Genomic DNA, 19,374 nt, shown 5'->3' with positions numbered 1-19,374 from the left:
ACACGAGCGCTGAAATCTTAGCCGTGAGAGGTCTCTAAGGGGTCTGGGTAAGGCAGATCCCTCACAATCCTTTAGCGCACCAACATATACCGTGAACAGTGCTTATTTTCAATCGAACCCTGCCATAGCATATGGCCGGGGGATATCAAAAAAGAGAGCCATTTAAACTTTGAATATATTTATTTTCCACATCATATATATGAATGTTTACCGTAACTGCTGCCAGCGATTTACAGAATAGTTTGAAATAACTGCTGCCACCTTCGGTTGCATTAAAATTGATTTCTTTAGGTAGGAAACTGATTGTGTTAAAGTGCACGAGTCAAAGAGATGAATACCGCGCGGCCAGGAAGACTGAAGTGCCTCTCTAGAAAGGGAAAGACCATATATATAGCAAGTGTAACGAAAATGTTCTGGCAGCTCGTCTCCACCATGTTGGGTGAGAAGAGGAGAGATCGTGGGAACGAGGTTGTGTCATTATTTGAAGTCACTCAGGAGTAAAGTGAAAGCCGTTCAGTTAGTTTTGAGTAATAACCGAAAGACGTAAGTACTCCAAAACTGCTTGCAATACCCATTTTACCTGTTTCATCCCGTTTTCCATACGTATTTTTGGTTAAAACCTAGCAAAATTTTCGAGAGATAAGGGAGGCCTTGATGAGGAAATATAACCAAAATACGGTTGCCTTTTTAGAAAACAATGATTCAACAGGTTGATTCTAAAATTTGCATAATGTGGCACCGATGCAAATTGGAAATTGAAAGACTCGCTCATGATCAGATCTTTAGATCCGATGTTCACGTTAACTAATAAAGCACCCAGTCAACAATATATTCTGAGTAATCCTAATTTAAAATATCCTGCCTTCTTTGATTTGATATTTGTCATTAGGTATCAATATCGTAACACTTTTCTGTAGGGGGTTTACGAAACAAAAGCAACAGGTCTATTATTAAGGAAACATTCGAAACAAAAAACTCGAGATGTTAATCACCTGAAAAAAATAGCAGATTTCATAAAGGAAGGATTAAAATTCGTAACTACTGAGAAATTCGATTGAAAAAATGGATCGTAAAATCTATTGAATGGAACAACGACAAGCTTTGAAATCTTCTGTTATTGTTGAAAATTTATGCTTGCTTGCGCGCAAAAGAAATATGATCAAATCACTCGCGCGCTCGTGTTTCGTTATGCAAATCCAAGATCTTTTGTTGTTGATGACAAATGACGTGTACAACTTTAACAAAACAATATTTTCTCAGCTGATGAACACGCAATAACACAACGGCAGCGCCGCTTATTCTTGACGTCAACATCTAGAAAACTGAAGCCGTCGAAATTTTGAAATCCCTCGGCAGTTAAGGTAAACACAAGTTTAAGTAACTTGACCATGGGTTACGGCTTAAACAAATTTGTGAACCACGTGGATCAAAATCTGCTTTGTAGTATTTGCGCCGGTGTTTTACAGGAAGCGGTTATAACACCTTGTGGACACTCGTTCTGTGATGAATGCTTGCATATATGGCTAAGCAGACCCAACACAACGACTTGTCCTTCCTGCCGCTCCGACGTTCCACCTTACGATGTCATTCCCGTGTTGGCGTTGAGAGGAGTCGTAGAGGGCCTGGCGGTACACTGTGATAATGATGAACACGGTTGTAAATTGGTTTTAAAACTGGAAAAACTACCAGCCCATTTACAAGAGTGCGAGTTTGCGTTGATTGAGTGCGGCGCGTGTGGGAAAAGCGTGAAACGGTTCGAGTTACCAGACCATCACGAAGAGTGTGAGATTATAAAAAATTTGGTTGCAAAACACAAGAAGCCACAGAAAGAAGAACTCACCATCGATAACCTTACAAAACAGATTGCACTGCTGGAAGTGGATTTAAACAAGACTAAAACAGCTTTGAGAGAATCAGAGGGGGATGTGCGCCGGGTCAAACGGGAACTCAGAGAATTACAATTTCAGTTGGAGGTGAGAATGTCAGAGGAGCAAGAATTTGATCAAGACTGGGACCCGGAATATAACTATGGGTATTCTCCCTCAAGCATCGCCCAACTTGCTAGTTTGGTGTCTCGATATCTTTTGAACAAACCGTATTACGTTGACAGGAATCGCATTTTTAACGCGATCAAACGCTGTTATGATTACTACCACGGGTACGCTGGTTATTCACAAGATGTACACATGTTACTTGCTGCGAGTTATGCAAGTAATTGGTTCACGGAGAACCAACGATCAAACTTCGATTCGTGGCTGCAAAATCTTGCGCGAGCTCGGTTTTTGATTTCAAACTAATGACTTGATCGCGAAAGATCGCTTTTGTTTTCAACGTCAGGCGATAAATTTGCATTTTTCCAGCATGACTTAAACATTGATATTGAAAATGTTCGCCGCATTTCATGTAATATTCCAGATCAAAGAAGTGCTGTCGTAAAACTTAAGGTTAATATTTGTTGTAAGATTCTTAAATTACTTAAAATCTTTGTCAAAGAGACTAATTAATCTGTGACAGCAGGTTGAACTCAGAGATCTTTACAAATTGTTCAAACAAGTGATATTGCGGCGGTTATGGATTGTTAATAAAGCGAAATGATGCGAAATTGTTTCCAAAACATGTATGTGAGTATTGTGTTCCTACAATGTCAAAACAAGAAAAGAATGAACGCCCGATAAATTTTGAATAAAAGGGAATTTTAGATATCGTTCTTAATGGAGTTTTAGCAGGTTCCGCCAATGATATTCCCATGCAAAATTTATTTGTGTTGAATCTTTCTAAGAAAACAAACAACTCCATAACCTAAGGCAGCCTAGTCTCTTTAGAAACGATCGCAGATCTCTGAAAAATCCACCGCTAAATTAATGAAAAAGGGAAATGAAATTAAAGTTTTCGATCAAATTGAATGAGATCCATTTCCCTCACACGTCCATTAAATTCAATTCCTTTTATCGAACGCGAAGAAAAAAACTTCATCTGAATAGCAATCAGGTCTACAGCTATTAAGCTGATAGGATTTTCTATACAATGAAGGAAAAAGAAAGAAAGAGTGATAAGAGTGTAATGTTTCACATAAGCTGGGAAAACTACTGTTCTCGCAGTCACTTTTCCTCGTGGCCTGCAAACGTGTGCTACTGACCAATATCAAAATTCAAACCGTATAAGTACAGCTAAAACTGCAAGTTCTTGAACAAGGAAAGACCTTTCATCGATAAGAATACTGTTTTATCCGATAATTAATCAGATAAACATATCTTTCAGCGGTAAGGAAGAGATTATTTGCAAATTCATAATCTCAACTTTAATACTCGTTTGTTCTTTCCTTAGAACAAACGTATCAGCTTCTGGTTTCCCTGATTTCCTCAATTCTATATGTTAGCATATGATATTGTGTTTTCATCCTTGACCTTCTTTCGGGCTAATTCGTTTGTTTCCTTCGTGACCCTCATAACATGATAATTAAAAAATCCCATGATTTCTTCTAGAATGATTTGTTTGCGTATTAACAGGAAACTAATCTTCAGTGTCGGGTTTTCGAGAAAGACTCCGAAAGAGAGGCCGCTCCTTTATAGAACCGCTTCACCACAATTCTAGTATTAAAAAAAGACAAAACGGAAATAAGTTACTCAAATCGAGTCTTAACACTTAATTATAACTGATAGTATTTTGTAAACAAGCACAAGAAGAAACACTTGAATTCTTGCCTCTGAGGGTCACTTCACGCCAAACCCAACCTTTAACTCCCATGATGTGATTACTAATTCTTCTAACTAGTTGCCTCCAATTGTCTTTCATGTTAGTTTAAAGATTTGGTTCTATGAAGATAATTGTTCTGTCCTTAGCTTTCCTTGATTCATTCAGTCTCCTATCCAAATGACTATGACTGTACCACCGACACAAATGGTTCAGGTGAGCTATTGTCTTCCAAGAAGATAATAGCTCACAGTATCTTTTTCAATATCATCCAAGAAGACACAAACCTTCAGATGCCCTAACTTCTCTGCTACGAACAGACAAAATGCCGGCAAATCAAGCCATACACAAGATATATGTGTCATAACCATCCCGTGTACTACTAGCTTGTTCAGCCGCTTTGAATAACCTCCTAAATTTTTGAGACAAAATCAGGTTCAGATTTGATTGAGTTTTTCAAGGTGTCGCCGTGGTGAGTACTCTGTATCTTCTCTATATCTGTATGTTCACTCTTTGATCAATAATAAAAATCCTATTATCTCGGCCAGAACCAGAACAATCTGGGGTCGTGGTCTTACAGGGTTTACCAGCACTCTATCCCACGATTGCACCTTAGGAAAGGGGTCTGGAGCGAGCATCTCGACCCTTGGCGTATAACAAGAATAGCTCACCGGGCGAGTTTGTACAAAGTGGGTTTCATTTTTGAGGGTTACGGTACAAATAGAACAGAAATTGGCGTAGCCTTGGCAAACATCGACAGCATTTTGTCTTCAGACACTCTACTTAAAATATGACGACGACAGCAAATGGAGAGGTTTAAATCTCTTTAATTGGAGCGCTGTAGTTTTTTTACAGGATTGCTCACGTCTACTGCATGTAAAGAAAATAAATCTTAAGCCGTCCTTCCACTATCTTTAAGAAACTAAAATACATATCTAGGACAAACTAAAACTTGTTCCAATCTTGTTGACCTCCATTGATATCAAAAGGAGTTCGAATTGTTTACAATTGCGATTTATATAATTTGAAATGTGGCTCCAAACGAATACATCGGCTCAATCATCTCTTAGTGGTCTTTATTGGTTTAAAGGGCTTGTGCCAACTACTAGTTTATCTTTACATTTCAAAATCTGAACAACTGTTCCATGGATAAATCAAATAGTTCTAATCATAAGAAGTTATCAACTTTTGATTTTCATAATTTGAAATATTCAGCACATCATGGAATGAACAGACTTCAAATTCAAAACTGAGGATTTTTTGATCTGATGACACTAGGCCTCTATTTTCCTCACTCAATAGAATACTATGTGATGATTGCGGACCACTATTTATGGCAAATAAAAGTGCTACTGCAGACTACAAATAACACTTAAGTTTTAACTGTGGCTCTTGTGGGAATGCAAGATATCATATAAAATCAAGCATAACATCCCTTTCAGTTTAGCCTAGAAGTGCCATGACACATTAAGTTTACTTAACCAATCCTGACCCATATTTGAACCAGTAACCTGACGCTCACGGAAGACATAACATTTTTTTCAGCTCATATTTGAGTCATGTTTTACATATACATTGTACAGCAATGAAAAACTGTCCATGCCAACTTATTCTGAGCTGCACTAGCCTGGAAACTGATATCAATGTCATCATCATCATTGTAAGCCTTATGACAATGTGTACACAAAATTTACCTTTAGTCAATAGAAAGAGAAAAAAACAAAAAGGCATGGAGACCCTCTACTAGAACTCCAGGATTTAAAACTGAGGTACCCTCTGTATGTTCTTTGCTTGTGAAAGTCTTCATCAAATATCCATTAGGTTTGACCTGATACAGCTTTGTGCATGTTACCAGCTGCCTCCGTGACCACCACCTCCACTACTTCCACCCCCACCAAACCCTGCACCACTGCCAAAGCTACCTCCCCCAACCATAGGTGACCTGACAAAAATGGGATCAGAAGTAAAACTCCCTGTGTAACTGCTGCTGCCCCATCTGTCCACCATGGTGGGTGTAACAAATGATGGGTGCTGCTGCTGTAACATCATCAGTCGGAACTGAAGATCAGGGAGGAAGTTATCGGTATGACTGGCACCACCTTCATCTTCACGTATGTCAGCTGATTGGCGGCAGATTGGACAGGTTGCATGGACTTCTAGCCACTTGGTCAAGCAAGGTTCACAGTATTTGTGACCACAAACCAACAGCCTTGTTTTCGTTTCCGGCTGAAATTTCTCCAAGCAAATGGGACATGATTTGCTTTCATAAGTTTTTTGAGACTGTCTAGCTCTGTCTCTTTCGTCTTGAATTCTCTTCAGTTTTCTTTCACATCTTTTACGTTCTTGTTCTTGCATAGGCCCAATGTACAGCCCAACACCAACAATAATGATCAACAGCACACAGAAGACGACATGACCATAGTTTGTTGAACGCTCGAGGACTTTACCGCTGAAAACTTCACCCATTCGGACAATGGCGAGTTCCACACCTTGATCGTAATCTTTCTTTTGCATGTATGGCTTCATTTCCTCAATGATAATATCAATCTGGTCATGGGATAACAACTCCATGGCTCTTTTTCCTGTGGAGACATACAGTTGACGATCTAAAATGGAAATCAGCAACATTACTCCGTCATCACATCCCGCGTGGCCGACACCCCAGCTGTAATGTAAATGTTTGGCAAACGTCTTCGCTGTTTCTTCAACAGGTTCACCAGGAATGGCACTCATTCGGTTTAAAACTACAACGCCAATTTGAAATCCAGGTTCCTTATCGTTACTGCACCCTGAAGCAGTATTTTTAACAATTGAATACAACAACTCTTCAATCATATCGGCAGCCTCGTAGCTGAGAATATTCTCTGGATCACAGATCCAGGAAACCTTTCCTCTGCGACCACAAGCTTTTACATCTCTCGTAGGATCCGGAAAATCCTGCGCGTACCATTCTCTAGTTGCCTCTCCTTGAAGGAAACAGAAAGCCGCAAAAATAACCAGGAACATAGCTGATACGCTCACCATCCTGACGATTTTCTTGGATTATGGCGGCTAAAACACTGAAAAATTCGTATCACAGACAGTGACGTTCAAACTCTCCTAGAGGGGAAAGAAGAAAACCGAAGGTTACGTATTCAGTAGCTTTAATAATGGCATTTCTCGCGGCTGAGAACGAAAATCGACAAGGCCGAAAGAATTGCCACAGGCCGATTTGGCCTTTTACCTGAAAGATTTCTTCTGTCAGTAAGGACGAAGTCGATGATTGAGAATTTTGTCAAATACTCCCAAAATTGCTTGAGTAAGCATGATTCACGCATCATTACCCACTGCGCGTTTTATTCGGGAATCGTCAATTCCTTTATTTTCATTTAACAATAAAGTCGGCTTTTCTTGTCATGTCTATTGTATTTATTTGTTTAAAAAAATAATACATGGTTGCTTGCAGATATGGAATTTCTATTCTCGTGCTCAACTCGACATCTCGCTCGTTCGCTGCGCTCACTCGTGAGCTATCGAGTTAAACACTCGGGGAGAAATTCTATATCTACTCGCCATTATATCCTCGCTAAGTGGTAACTACGGCTCGTGCTTGTGTTTGTCACGACGCACCCCATCGACAGTCATCGCTATTTTTGTGCTAAATTAATCACGCAAACCCCCCTCCGGGCAGTCATTCAATAAGTTTAGTTAACCAGCAAATATGTAATGAGATGTATTCTTTAGGTAAATCTTACATGTGTGGCTGTTGTTTTTCTTCGATTGAATTTGAGATCAGAGCGGTTTTCATAGTTACTCAACGGTTTACCTGCTCCAGTATGACAAGCCGATTGTAGCAATATTCAATAGCCCTTTTTACAGTTCCCAGGGCCATATTGAATTAGTAGCCGCGCAAACACGATAGCGAGGCTGCCGGTGACCCGCGTATTACAAAAACAGTTAATACAGCTGATTGGAGAAGTCTTTCGTGGTTCAATCGCTTCTAAAATGGTGCTAGTTTATAAGGATATGCAGATTACAACGCTAGAATATATCCAGAAGTTAAAAGTGAAGGATTTAAGGGAAATTTTGCGTTCTAATTCGGAAGCGACGGGCGGAATAAAAGCAGATTTGGTTTTAAAAGTCTACGCGATACTCATGCGACACGTGCTTCGACCGGGTGAGTATCAGCAGCAAAGGAACGATAATACTGCTCAAGATCACCAGAATACAACGGAAAATAGTGGTGACTTCCAGTACGATGAAACTTTAAGACGAATCTCTGCTCTCGGATGGTCTACTGATTTACGTCAGCTTTTTTGAGGGTTACGGTACAAATAGAACAGAAATTGGCGTAGCCTTGGCAAACGTCAACAGCATTTTGTCTTCAGGCACTCTACCTAAAATATGACGACGACAGAAAATGGAGAGGTTTAAATCTCTTTAATTGGAGCGCTGTAGATTTTTTACAGGATTGCTCACGTCTACTGTATGTAAAGAAAATAAATCTTAAGCCGTCCTTCCACCATCTTTAAGAAACTAAAATACATATAGAGGACAAACTAAAACTTGTTCAAATCTTGTTGACCTCCATTGATATCAAAAGGAGTTCGAATTGTTTACAATTGCGATTTATATAATTTGAAATGTGGCTCCAAACGAATACATGGGCTCAATCATCTCTTAGTGGTCTTTATTGGTTTAAAGGGCTTGTGCCAACTACTAGTTTACAACCTTAAAATTGGAGATAAATATACGAGACTGTTGGCTATTAATTAAAGAGCCCAAACACTTAAGTGGTACAACTTCCTCTTTCAGTTTCTATGATTCAATTTGCATTTTGTAAAATTCGAAAACTTCAAGGTAGGATTTTGTGTTTCAAGGCGCTTGGCATAACATGGGAAAGAGATACGCGACATAACAAATTTCAACTGCCTACTAAAATAGTTCATGCTCTCAGATCTGAGTGGTGATAAAAAATGACTAAAATGCTACTAATTTTGACCTATCAACTCCACTGGAGATAACAAACCCAAATAACTAGTTTCAACTAAAAATTTCTCAAATAAAATTCCTCAAATAAGAGGAAAGTCCATTTTTAATCACCTGGTAACAATAACTGACCATAAAACGTTAGTGAGGGAAAAATGCCTCTTTCTTCTCTGACAGGAAGTCCATTAACAGATTTATTTTGCAGTGTTTTTCTTTCCAAGAAGTTTCCTGAGCCTTTCATATCGCCCTGATACTGGTTGAAGATTGCCATAGATTGGATCTAGCCACATGACTCTGTCCTCAAAACTCATTTTCTGCAACACAGTGCTGTTGGTGTAGAATCTTGAAAGAGCATCCAAAGGCAGCAGTACAGACGGTCTAGGGGGAGGAGACAGCTTAGGCTGTGTTTCTGACACAGAATCTAAAGGTTCTCCCAGCCACCAGCCAGGTATCACCTTAGGATAATCATCAACAACTTCCTCCTCATTCCCTTTGTCCTCAACCTCATCCTCATCAACAAGCTCCTCCTCCCCCTCCTCATCAGAGACAACTTCTCCTTCTTCCACACTCCTCCTGACCTTCTTTCTTATCTTCTTAGGTTCACTATTGATAGAATCACTGCTTGCTTCTCCGTGTAGTTCCTTCGAGGCAAAATGAGTGGGTTTGCTTTCAGAGTATTTCCTGTAATGCTGGAGAAGTTCTTGTTCTTGTGATCCATACTGAACACCAGGGTGGGAGGGAGAATAGCCACCACTGTTATCCACACCAACATCTCCTTGCGTGTCATACTTTGTTCTCTTGGCGGCAGCAGGATTATGTGGTGGGACTGTTGAGCCCAGCTCTATTGAAGGATTAGCACCACCTAACACAAACAGCAAACAGTTTTTGAACAAAATAAACTTTTAAATGACCTTACAAAAATAATTTACAAAATAATTTGATGAAGTCAATTTAATATTGATAAATATTAAGTATTACATTAACTCAGTCCAAGACATGCAATAATTTTTGTTTTCATATGTCAGAACTGAATGACTGAAAAATCAGATCTTCCTTATCACTTTGTAAACATAGTAACAAAACCATTGAAGTTGCTGTAAACTCTTTGATGGTGTCAAAAATTACACCAGTAGAAAACTGAAAGAAGATAAAAATTCTTCAATTTTTGTTTAACACATACCTAAAATTTATTCAAGAGTTTATCTTCTATTTTCCTTCAAATTACCAGACTTACATTCCAGCCATGAAATTGGTTTAGTGATGCTTATCCTCAGGGAAGTTCCTTCTCATTCATACAAATTATTTTATAAGTTCACCAAATACCTTACACAATTTTGAGAATTTTTGTCACTAACTGTAAACAATCCTACTCATGAGCTAATTGGCAAACACTGCGGAAGACTTATCTTGATTTAGTAGCATAAGGTGACTATGTGGCATGCTCAAAAGGAGAATTTCATAACATACACAACACACTTGTACAGGAAACTAACATTCTTTCCTTCTAATTATTATACTATGAACATATTAAAAGTCACTTAGTATAATCTAACCATCTTCATCAACATCCATGTCCTGCTCTTCCTGATCCAGTTTCTCTCTCTTTCGTTTCCTGTCACTGCCTGAAGCAGCAGAGTTTGATGACATTCCTCTCATGTGCACATACTTTGCCACTAAATTATCAATCTGCTGATGAGGGAGCATTGGAGGAGCTCTTAGCTCAGCACTCTTGTCTCTAACACCTGAAAATTACAATCAATCCTTTGACTCCCACAAGTGATTAACTTATAATTTCTCCTGATAATATTGAATGGAGAGATATGATCCAGCGAACAGGTAAAGAGGAAATTTGAAACTTATTTGGCAGAAGTTTATCTTGATCTAATACCCAATTCTTGTGACTATTTTACAAAGAAACGTGTAGCAACTGAGGGGGAGGGGGGGGCCTATAAATCAGATCTTGGGAATAAAAGGATTAAAGCTTTGAATTCAAATGTGAGCAATAATCAATGATCCATCATTTCATGATTGGTTTTTTTCCCTTCCCAGGTAGACACAGGGTTGATGTTAGGCTTGTAAAAGGTGAGATCTAATTGTATTAAATGTAACATTGTGTATCTGCTAAGAAATGCACTACTTGAAAATAATGGAATTGGAAGAGTAACTTGTTGATTGCATTTTCCAAATAAAGTCACATATCCATTTAGGCAGGAAAGACCTTTGGTTTCATAAAATTTGCAGAACAAGGTGTAACACGACCACATCAGCTTTTGCTGAATTTTTTATCGTGTTTAAATAAATGCTGTTGTTGTTGTTGTTGTTGTTGTAATGTAACCTTGTGCATTTGCCAAGAAATACAGTACTTGAAAATAATGGAATTGGAAAAGGAACACGATTGTATTTTCCAAATAAAGTCACATATCCATTTAGGCAGGAAAGACCATTTTTTCATAAAAATTGCAGACAGCTTTTTGAACATGTATCATTTCCCTAAAATGTAAGTTGACTTTATAGGTAAATATCAAGGAAAATGTTAACCAAAATTCATGTCCATGGCATTGAAACTTATTATAACAATTCAATACAAGCAAAAATTTTGGTAGAAATGTATGGTTACAAAATTCCTCTTTGTTTTTCTGTTTGGGAAATTAATAGTGCCTAACAATGAACAGAACCATGGATACCTGAATAACCCTGAATGGAGAACTCAAGCCACAAAATTTTTCAATTATTTTTTTTTTTGTCCTGCTTCTTTTTTTCCTTTTTTTTTTGGCAAGTAATCATGGGAAATTTATATATTTGTGTCTGTGGCTACAGCCTTACTTCACAATTCTTTTATAGGCAACTGACAAAAGCCAGGAATAATGAAACTGACACTACCCACAAGGCTTTGATGAACCCGAGGAGCACTTTTTTCACATTTTCTGTATGACGTAAATTTATTCAGGTACAACAACTCACCTTCTGGTAGGGGTGTATTAAAACCGGGGTATTCAATAAAAGAACTTCTAAAGTGTTCCTCATTCTTTTGTTCATCTTGCTCCTCAATATAATCATTTATACTGCCATCGCCATCATAAATAAGCAAACTTGGTTTTGTGGCCTTGGGTAAATACCCTGGTGGATAACCCAATTGTCTCATTCGATAGATGTATGGTGGTAAATCTTGCTCATTAATTCCAAGTGCTTCCCTGAGTTCGTCAGAAATCACCCCTGGTTTGAATCTTCCAAAGCGTTTCATTGCTGAATCATCAAAGTGGTATCTAGTTTTAGAGTTCACTGGTGAAGCAAACTTATTGAGAAATTCTCGCCTGTTGGCATTGATTCTTTGCATGTCATGTGTCTCAGTGCAATCTTGGAGAGAGTGTCCAGGATTTCCACAATTGAAACAACAACTCCGACTTTTTAGCCTCACTTTTGGTGTTTCATCTGGAGCCAAAACTCGAAAATAAACTTGTTCGTATTGAGGAATGGTCCAGCCATCACTAATTTGAGGATTTAAATCGACCAAAGGCAGCCCACAGCAGTCTATGCAATATTCATCGTAGTACTGCAAAGAACTAATGATGGAAAAAGGTTGGCTACAACCATTGTCCCTGGCTAACTTGCCCACTTCACAATTTGTGTCACTGATAGACGGTGGAAAATTTTGGCTTCCAAACGATTCCCTCTCATTAATGTCGTCGGTTCGTCGTTGTAAAGTTTGAATGAATTCTTCAACCTTTTCTCTGGATCTGATCGAAGTCTTGTTATCGAAAAAAATCCCCTGAAATAAAGGAGAATGACGATCTTGTTGTCCGCCTGTAGTACTACATTTCAACTTCCACACACCGATCAGAGATTTCAAAGCATTCTTCAATCGTATGTTTTCTTGCTGTAAGTAGTTCCGAGGAATTTTACCAGGGCAATCATGCCTCTCTTCCGATGGTCTCGTTGTTTCCTTTTCTGCCTCAAATTCTGTAAAAAGAAGCTCTTCGTCGAAGCACGCATCTTCCGTAACTTCCGCCGCCATTTTGGAGAAACACTAGTTACCAGTCTGCTGACCGAGTAAACAGATAGCAATGATGATATATTCATTAAATTTTGCGACAACGGTAACAGCCATCTTGCCGCAATGTTATCCATCCATGAAAGCATTTGAAAGACTGAAATTCAATTGTGCCATATGGGCTCCTCATTTTCAGAGGTTTAGAAATGAATTAATCGCCAGAGTACATGTAGAGGGCACAACAGACCCTTGTGGCTCTCTCACTGCTCTTTGTTCCCCAGAATAATCACCCTTGTATTTCTTTTCATCAATTGATGATTCCTACTAGTGAGAAAGTGGAGGATGATAAACAAAGATTTTGAAAATCATTTTGGACTTTGAATCAGTTCTCCCAGCTAGTGACCCATGGAAGGCAATACTGATTGAATAAAACATGACTCTCAACACATGCACACATGAGCTAGGAGTCACCCTCACAAGAGGAATGGTGTCTCTTGATTTTTTTTCTCTTTCCATGCATATTTTTTCATGTTCTCAGAGATTAGCCCCTGCTTCACCAACACTAACTAATGACATACTGCATGAACACTGAGTGGGAAAGTTTCATGCTATCAACAGGGACAGAAAGTAGTTTATAAAAGAAATATTTGTTTATTTCAGTCAAAGCAATAGTAAGTGCACTTACACAGATGCATACATGTATCCCATGCAGTCCTAACTGACATCAAAAGCTATTCTTAATCTTATCCCATACCTCAGCATATCATTAAAATGACTGTAGAACTTGTTAGTTATCAGTGAAACAAAAGATAGGAAAAATGGCAATGTGAGTAAGAAATTGCAGATCACATTTTAAAGAACAGAGTTTTTCTGAGAAGTTCATTTATTCTTCTACAAACAAAGTCTTAAAAATTGGATTGGAAAAATGATCACCACAACAGATTTGATTCAATAAATCAAACAAATTGGTTCAAGTTTTCTGATTTTTAGTAATTCAAACATTAATTCAAATTCGAAAAGAAATGTGAAGAAAAATTTTTTCTTAAATGTAACATCAATTCACAGGAAAAAATCATGACAATAATTTAAATCCAAAAAGAAAGAAATGTAAAGAAATATTTACTGCTAAATGTTAACTCAGTTCACAGGAAAAAAATATAAGCAAACAAACAATATTGTTTCTCAGTTCACAGAATATTTAATATTTGATGTAAAAAGTTCTTGCAGTTACTGATAAAAAGTAATGAGCAGGGAGCAGTTTCCAAAGGCATCATTCAGTATCCCCCCCATACGTCATGTGACCCCTAAATAAGGATCATCTTCACCCTGAGACCAAGTATCACCATCATCATCACCAAGGTTACCATCCAAAGCATCAACTCCATCACTCCCTCCATCGATTGAGAGGGGACAAGCCTTAGGAACAGCACCTGTTGATAGACAAAACAACTACTTATTAAAGGGTAATTTAGTATTATCAACTAAGTTGATTATGTAAAATTACCGCCGTAAGGGTTTTCAAAGCTCACATTTTGAGTGTTAGCCCTTTGTCAGAGCAAATAATTCCTGAGATTCACTCTGATTAAGGGCTAATGCCCTAAACAGCTTTGAAATCCCTTACAGTGGTCAGTCTTAGTTATCAACTTAGTTGATAATACTAAATTACCCTATTGTACTCTCCCACTGATGCAGCACCACAATTACTTATTAAATAAGTTTACCTATTAAAGTTTCTTCATTTTATTACTTACTTTTTAGGTTCCAAGTTATTCAAGAAATAACATAGTGTGGAAATGCAGATTGCTGAATTACAGATATAACTGTAAAAGGGATGAAGTGCACTTAAGGGTTCATTACTGACATAGTCAGCTGGCAGCTCACAGCATGAACCTGGTGTTGACATAATTCTCCCAGAAGGCATTACATGGTGAGAAGAACAAAACTTAAATTCAATTTTGGCAAAATACCTCTTCTTAAGACATATTAATTCACATTCAAGCAATGTTGTGATGAAATTATCAGTGAAAATTTCAAGTTTATTCACATGTTTAAGTGTCCATGGGTGCCTACCTCTTTATAGAAAGCTTTTATCACTTACTTATGTATTAACCCAAGGAATACAACTGTGGCTAGCATTCCAAAGTTCCTTTTGGATGTGACAGCTAAAAGCTGGCTTTGAAGACATCACAGAACAGTACACAAAACAAGGAATTATGCTGTACTTACAGACAAAGGACACTGGTGCAAATCTTTTGTTAAAACTAATCCTGAATGACATTCCTGAACCTCTTATCCTTTAGAGAAATCAATTCAAATTAATGCAATTAATGCACTTCAAGCAGTGATATCAGATCACTGGGACCAAAAATTGCTTTGGGTTAGGGTTCCGTAAGTTATGTAATCCTTCAAAATCTCTGAGGTTAAAGATATTTCAAGCCAACAAATTATGTCGATTTAAAGATTTTATCATCATCTCAATTGTTCAGGTCTTCTTGAATTACATTTTAATCCCAACTGTACTTACAATCCACTGTCAGTGCTGAGGAATGACTTCAGGAGTGGTGATGACACACTGGAACTTGATTCTGATATAAATAAATAAATAAATGAAACGAAAAAATACCGACAACTTTTTCTACTAGATTACAGTATACACTACCCAAAGTTCAAACATTAGAAAATTCATTGCAACCTTTGAGCATTAAAAAAGTATACAAACGTAAAACGTAAACAATATCATGTATGATATGACCAGCCATTAGTTTAAAGATTATTATAAAGTACACCGACAGAGATTAGCTTGAAAGATTAAACACTGGAACACTCTGAGCAGATTCATGGGAAATACATTCTTTCTGTAAGTAAAAGTTTAAAGAAAATCATTATCGAGGGGATAATGAATACGATTACCGGTATGCCTAAGAGAACATGTGTTGCGGTGGTGATCACATAAGTTTTATACTCACTTTGTGAAACATTTTTCACAACGTAGGAGGACAAATGCTGTAAGAGATGTGCAAATAAAGGTTAGCATTTATAGTTAATGGATCAGACTGGTCTTTTAACATCGATCACCTTTGTTGCAGATGTTGAACGAGTCAGGGAACGCAAACAACGTGCTGCAGCCGCCATTTTGAATTTACCGCTGATCATGGTACATCGCTTTTTCGGTTGCATCATTAAGCGTGTGTAGGTTGATGGGAAGGTAGCAAAATGGCGGCGTTATCTGCACGTTGTATTAGATCAATTGCTCGTGTCTCGGTGCAAATATCGGTAAGAAATTCAGATAGTCTGATTTAAAGCAATCAAATAATACACTGGCTGATCTGATTCTTATTTTTTCACAGAAAACAGCTTTGAATGCGAACAGCGCGACACAAGGTGACTAGTGCTACGATATTTTTGCTTCCATGGTTGTCAGTTGATGTTATCAACGACTAATTATGTAACAGATCAAAATGATGAGCTTAAATATATAATTCGAACCGTTTCTCTTATTTTTAGCAAGAAGTTTGTCCTCTGCAGTGGGAAAGTCCATTCTTCGAGACTGTGGATTGTAAGTATTTATTGGTGATGTTGTCACGTGTATCTAGGTACTGTTCTTTTGCGATTAACCGTTTAATAAGATTGTTGGATTGATCTGCGTTCTCGAGAAAAACCGTTTTGGTTGATTTTGGTGATCAACCTCTCAATGGGTGGGAAACCAGTTTGAGTCAGTTGTAAAACATGGGAAGTAGGACCTCTGCTGTAGACAAAAAAATGCTTGGCAACTAATGCTTAGTAACTTAGGCTCTTTCCACATACTGGATACTGAAAGTGATTGAATGCAATCCCCTTCCTTTGACAGCTTTGTATTTCCTTACTTGAGCTATGAAGAACCCATGCATCATGTAACCCCTTCATCTTCTAGAAAATTTGCCCTAAACAGAGAAATTTATTTCTCTTTTGGTGGAAATTTAAATTTTATTGTTAGTCAAGATAAGTGTAACATTTTCCTGACTGCTTGAAGAGACAATGCAATCAGAGAAATTAATTTTGCACTGTGGTTTGCCCTCTGATGATATATTTAAGCTTGTACATACACTTGGGGGGGTTTGTGTGGGAAAGTTCATGAAAGTAGTTATCCACCACTGTATTTAGCCATTTTTACCAGCACAGATTCCTTAACTCCTTTTGAACATAGCTACAAGACACTTGCTTGTTCATTTTTAATGTGAATGGTTAAAATAAAAAAATTCTTTAAGATTTAATAAAAGCAGAAAATATGAAGTAGTCTGGGTGAATTTTAGAGTCATTTATACTTCAAAAGACCTAAAATTTTTTTGCATATGATTTCTTTCGTTGACAGACTCAAGACGATAGCAAGGGATAATGTAGTTGGAAAACTTGCCAGGAGACACACAAGATTATCAGCAGCAGTTAGTGAGTATATTTTTGCATGTCTTAAATTACTTTAAGATTCAGAAAACCATGAACACTGAAAATTCATTATATTTGGCCAATTGTGCTCTGACCGATCACAGTTAAGTGTCAGGCACATGAGTAAACCCCAAACCACAAATTCCTTACAGCTGCTGTTTATGGTTTAGTTTTCTGACACCTGACTGGCTTTTTCCACAAAACGGCATAACCTTTAGTAACTATTTCTTGTGTTCACAGTTTTCTAAGTTTCACAAAAAATTAAAGCCAGCAAAAAAGAAGATTCACACAGAGTTGCACAATACATGGGTTTTAATCTGGACTTAGTGACTGACTTTATTTAAGGCTAGCTTAAAATTGAAAATATATGACAACTTAATCAAAATTGTGTACTGAGTAACTTGATCTAAGGCAAGCTTAAAATTGAAAGTTATGACTACTTTATCAAAATTTATATTCAGGGGCAATCTTGAGAATTATGAAAGAGGTGGTATAAAAATTGTGGTGAGATCACAAATTCACTTGAGAGACTCTTTGTTAATCCTTTCTCCCCAAGGATCTCATCATTAGTTTTTTGTTCATCTCTCCTTTCACAAATTCACTTGAGAGACTCTTTGTTAATCCTTTCTGCCCAAGGATCTCATAATTAGTTTTTTGTTCATCTCTCCTTTCACAAATTCACTTAAGAGACTCTTTGTTAATCCTTTCTCCCTAAGGATCTCATCATTAGTTTTTTGTTCATCCCTCCTTTCATCTTGTCATTTTTAAGTTCAAATTAGGTATTGAGTGAAAGAGTATCCCAGGAGTTGATTTAATTAATTCCTATTGCCATGTCTGCCCAACATCATATTGATATTGGACGGAGAATTTACTTATTGATCACTGCTCACAGCCACTTTTACCTTTCACTCCTCCCCTCCCCCCTCATCTATATCAATGTCACCTTTGACCTAGTGAGTCAGAGGCCTAAAAATTAGAAGATTTGAATTACTAGGAAACAGTCACAGCAATGGGGTCAAAAAAATTGAAAGGCTATTCTATTATTAATTATTACTTTTTTCTTTCTTTCTCTACCTCTGCCTTTTACTTAGATCAAATATTGTTTACATCTGTTGTGGATATGATGTGTGAAGATGAGGAGGGAAATGGTGATGATGATATCACCACATCAGAACTTGTTACTGATGAGGATGAAATATTGAAAGTTTCGCGAATGAAGTGCTTTTATGGGCAATGCGTCATATTTTCTTAGCTTAACATATTGAAAAAGTTTTATCATCGCTCCACAATTAGTAGCAGGCTCTGATTTTATCTATGGTTGAAAGACAGTAAGCAACTTTATTTTTGGTTTTTATAGGTTTGGTGATATCAAATCCCCCGGTGATGATAGAAAACTCAGAATCAGATGATGATAGTTTGGAGGCAGTTTGTGGAGACGATGATGAAACATTTTCTTGTTGTGAAGATGCAATACCTGGTCTTTGAACAGTTTGTGATGAGAAAAAATTGGGAAAGTGACTGTATGAGGTTATGTAATGGTTTTATTTCTCTGTTAGATGTCTTTCTTTTTATTAATAAATGGTTTGCTTTAACTTGTAATTCTCGTGTCTATGTACTTTATCCAATCACTTAACCAGCGTAAACTTAGAGTTTAGTGTGTTGCTGAAAGGATCATCTCAGTCTATGCTTGAACCCCAAGTGCATTTGGTCCGGAATCCTGCACGCTCACCATCACACATGTCTCTAGCTAGACTATGAGTAGTCCATACTTTTTTAACGAAGTCCGTAGTGCGAGTCAAAATAGTAATCAGAAAAAAGAAAATTAAAGTTAGCGTGCCGCACGGAACTTCGAGAGTCAGGCGCACTCCCAGAGTTCGCTCTGGACCCTTGCGACGTACTTTGCGGGAGGAACTGCACGTAGTCTGGTTTCTAGCTTCCACACGTATTAGGCTACGTTATCCCAAAACTCATTACGTAATTATCACAATGCATTTAAACGCACAGCGCGGGTTTTATAATGACTAAAACAAACTCGCATCGCATTTTTTCCAGGTTAATCAATGAGAGCGTTAGATCCAGGAAAACATATATGCTTCGATCCTATGCCTACTTGAAAGGAAGAGTGAAAAAATAATACAAACGGCTTCTTTACGAGCCCTGAGCGTGAAAAACTCAATGAACACAGAAACTACTTTGATTGTTTTGAATATATAAGTATTGGAATGTTTTCAACATCATGATGGGTAATTATGATAGACGATGTAAGAGGGGGCGAAGTCATTCAGCTTCGGGGCGACATGGCAAGAGGG

The 19,374-nt window shown here is 37.7% G+C and overlaps 5 protein-coding genes across 7 annotated transcripts; 2 read left to right on the top strand and 3 right to left on the bottom strand.

The window, feature by feature from the left end:
- The first annotated feature begins 120 nt into the window (after positions 1-120).
- LOC113672356 (E3 ubiquitin-protein ligase NRDP1) lies at positions 121-2,614 on the top strand. Its single transcript, XM_027188637.2, has one exon. It carries the CDS (start codon positions 1,389-1,391, stop codon positions 2,295-2,297), a length of 909 nt encoding a protein of 302 aa, XP_027044438.2. The 5' UTR covers positions 121-1,388; the 3' UTR covers positions 2,298-2,614.
- Positions 2,615-4,497: 1,883 nt separating this feature from the next.
- Positions 4,498-7,576, bottom strand: LOC149041921 (uncharacterized). 2 transcript variants are annotated; one of them, XM_089211673.1, is made up of 2 exons: positions 7,425-7,576; positions 4,498-6,789 (listed from the first exon to the last, which is right to left on the bottom strand). In XM_089211673.1, exon 2 carries the CDS (start codon positions 6,712-6,714, stop codon positions 5,539-5,541), a length of 1,176 nt encoding a protein of 391 aa, XP_089067799.1. In that variant the 5' UTR covers positions 6,715-6,789; positions 7,425-7,576; the 3' UTR covers positions 4,498-5,538. The 2 variants fall into 2 exon arrangements, with proteins under 2 accessions (XP_089067799.1, XP_089067798.1); XM_089211672.1 differs by lacking the exon at positions 7,425-7,576 and adding an exon at positions 6,914-7,031.
- Positions 7,577-8,090: 514 nt separating this feature from the next.
- LOC113672358 (zinc finger CCHC domain-containing protein 8) lies at positions 8,091-13,048 on the bottom strand. Its single transcript, XM_027188639.2, has 3 exons — positions 11,620-13,048; positions 10,212-10,400; positions 8,091-9,520 (listed from the first exon to the last, which is right to left on the bottom strand). Exons 1-3 carry the CDS (start codon positions 12,668-12,670, stop codon positions 8,853-8,855), a joined length of 1,908 nt encoding a protein of 635 aa, XP_027044440.2. The 5' UTR covers positions 12,671-13,048; the 3' UTR covers positions 8,091-8,852.
- Positions 13,049-13,274: 226 nt separating this feature from the next.
- LOC113672373 (uncharacterized) lies at positions 13,275-15,818 on the bottom strand. The gene is made up of 5 exons (XM_027188652.2): positions 15,722-15,818; positions 15,613-15,649; positions 15,171-15,231; positions 14,873-14,940; positions 13,275-14,076 (listed from the first exon to the last, which is right to left on the bottom strand). The coding sequence occupies exons 1-5, from the start codon at positions 15,797-15,799 to the stop codon at positions 13,940-13,942; spliced, it is 381 nt and encodes a 126-aa protein (XP_027044453.2). The 5' UTR covers positions 15,800-15,818; the 3' UTR covers positions 13,275-13,939.
- LOC113672374 (uncharacterized) lies at positions 15,812-18,664 on the top strand. Of its 2 annotated transcripts, none has more exons than XM_089211675.1 (5): positions 15,812-15,919; positions 15,994-16,027; positions 16,151-16,202; positions 16,995-17,068; positions 18,423-18,664. In XM_089211675.1, exons 1-5 carry the CDS (start codon positions 15,860-15,862, stop codon positions 18,548-18,550), a joined length of 348 nt encoding a protein of 115 aa, XP_089067801.1. In that variant the 5' UTR covers positions 15,812-15,859; the 3' UTR covers positions 18,551-18,664. The 2 variants fall into 2 exon arrangements, with proteins under 2 accessions (XP_089067801.1, XP_089067800.1); XM_089211674.1 differs by having other exon boundaries at positions 18,157-18,664.
- Positions 18,665-19,374: the final 710 nt, after the last annotated feature.

This window comes from Pocillopora damicornis, chromosome 7, assembly GCF_964200805.1.
Source record: "Pocillopora damicornis chromosome 7, jaPocDami1.2, whole genome shotgun sequence".
Lineage (NCBI taxonomy): Eukaryota > Metazoa > Cnidaria > Anthozoa > Scleractinia > Pocilloporidae > Pocillopora > Pocillopora damicornis.
Note: the sequence above shows the minus strand (reverse complement) of the source record. Positions and strands in the feature narration are given on the sequence as shown.

What these genes read in the sequence shown, in the direction of transcription:
- LOC113672356 (XM_027188637.2), top strand. Translation starts at nt 1,389, where the DNA reads ATGGGTTACGGCTTAAACAAATTTGTGAACCACGTGGATCAAAATCTG.
- LOC149041921 (XM_089211673.1), bottom strand. Translation starts at nt 6,714, where the DNA reads ATGGTGAGCGTATCAGCTATGTTCCTGGTTATTTTTGCGGCTTTCTGT.
- LOC113672358 (XM_027188639.2), bottom strand. Translation starts at nt 12,670, where the DNA reads ATGGCGGCGGAAGTTACGGAAGATGCGTGCTTCGACGAAGAGCTTCTT. An exon ending in TAATACACCCCTACCAGAAG is followed by an intron (nt 10,401 to 11,619) that starts GTGAGTTGTTGT and finishes TGTAATTTTCAG; the next exon opens with GTGTTAGAGACAAGAGTGCT. An exon ending in CATGGATGTTGATGAAGATG is followed by an intron (nt 9,521 to 10,211) that starts GTTAGATTATAC and finishes TGTTTGTGTTAG; the next exon opens with GTGGTGCTAATCCTTCAATA.
- LOC113672373 (XM_027188652.2), bottom strand. Translation starts at nt 15,799, where the DNA reads ATGATCAGCGGTAAATTCAAAATGGCGGCTGCAGCACGTTGTTTGCGT. An exon ending in CTCAGCACTGACAGTGGATT is followed by an intron (nt 14,941 to 15,170) that starts GTAAGTACAGTT and finishes ATTTCTCTAAAG; the next exon opens with GATAAGAGGTTCAGGAATGT. An exon ending in TGCACCAGTGTCCTTTGTCT is followed by an intron (nt 14,077 to 14,872) that starts GTAAGTACAGCA and finishes GTCTATCAACAG; the next exon opens with GTGCTGTTCCTAAGGCTTGT.
- LOC113672374 (XM_089211674.1), top strand. Translation starts at nt 15,860, where the DNA reads ATGGCGGCGTTATCTGCACGTTGTATTAGATCAATTGCTCGTGTCTCG. An exon ending in GTGTCTCGGTGCAAATATCG is followed by an intron (nt 15,920 to 15,993) that starts GTAAGAAATTCA and finishes ATTTTTTCACAG; the next exon opens with AAAACAGCTTTGAATGCGAA. An exon ending in AAGATTATCAGCAGCAGTTA is followed by an intron (nt 17,069 to 18,156) that starts GTGAGTATATTT and finishes CCTTTTACTTAG; the next exon opens with ATCAAATATTGTTTACATCT.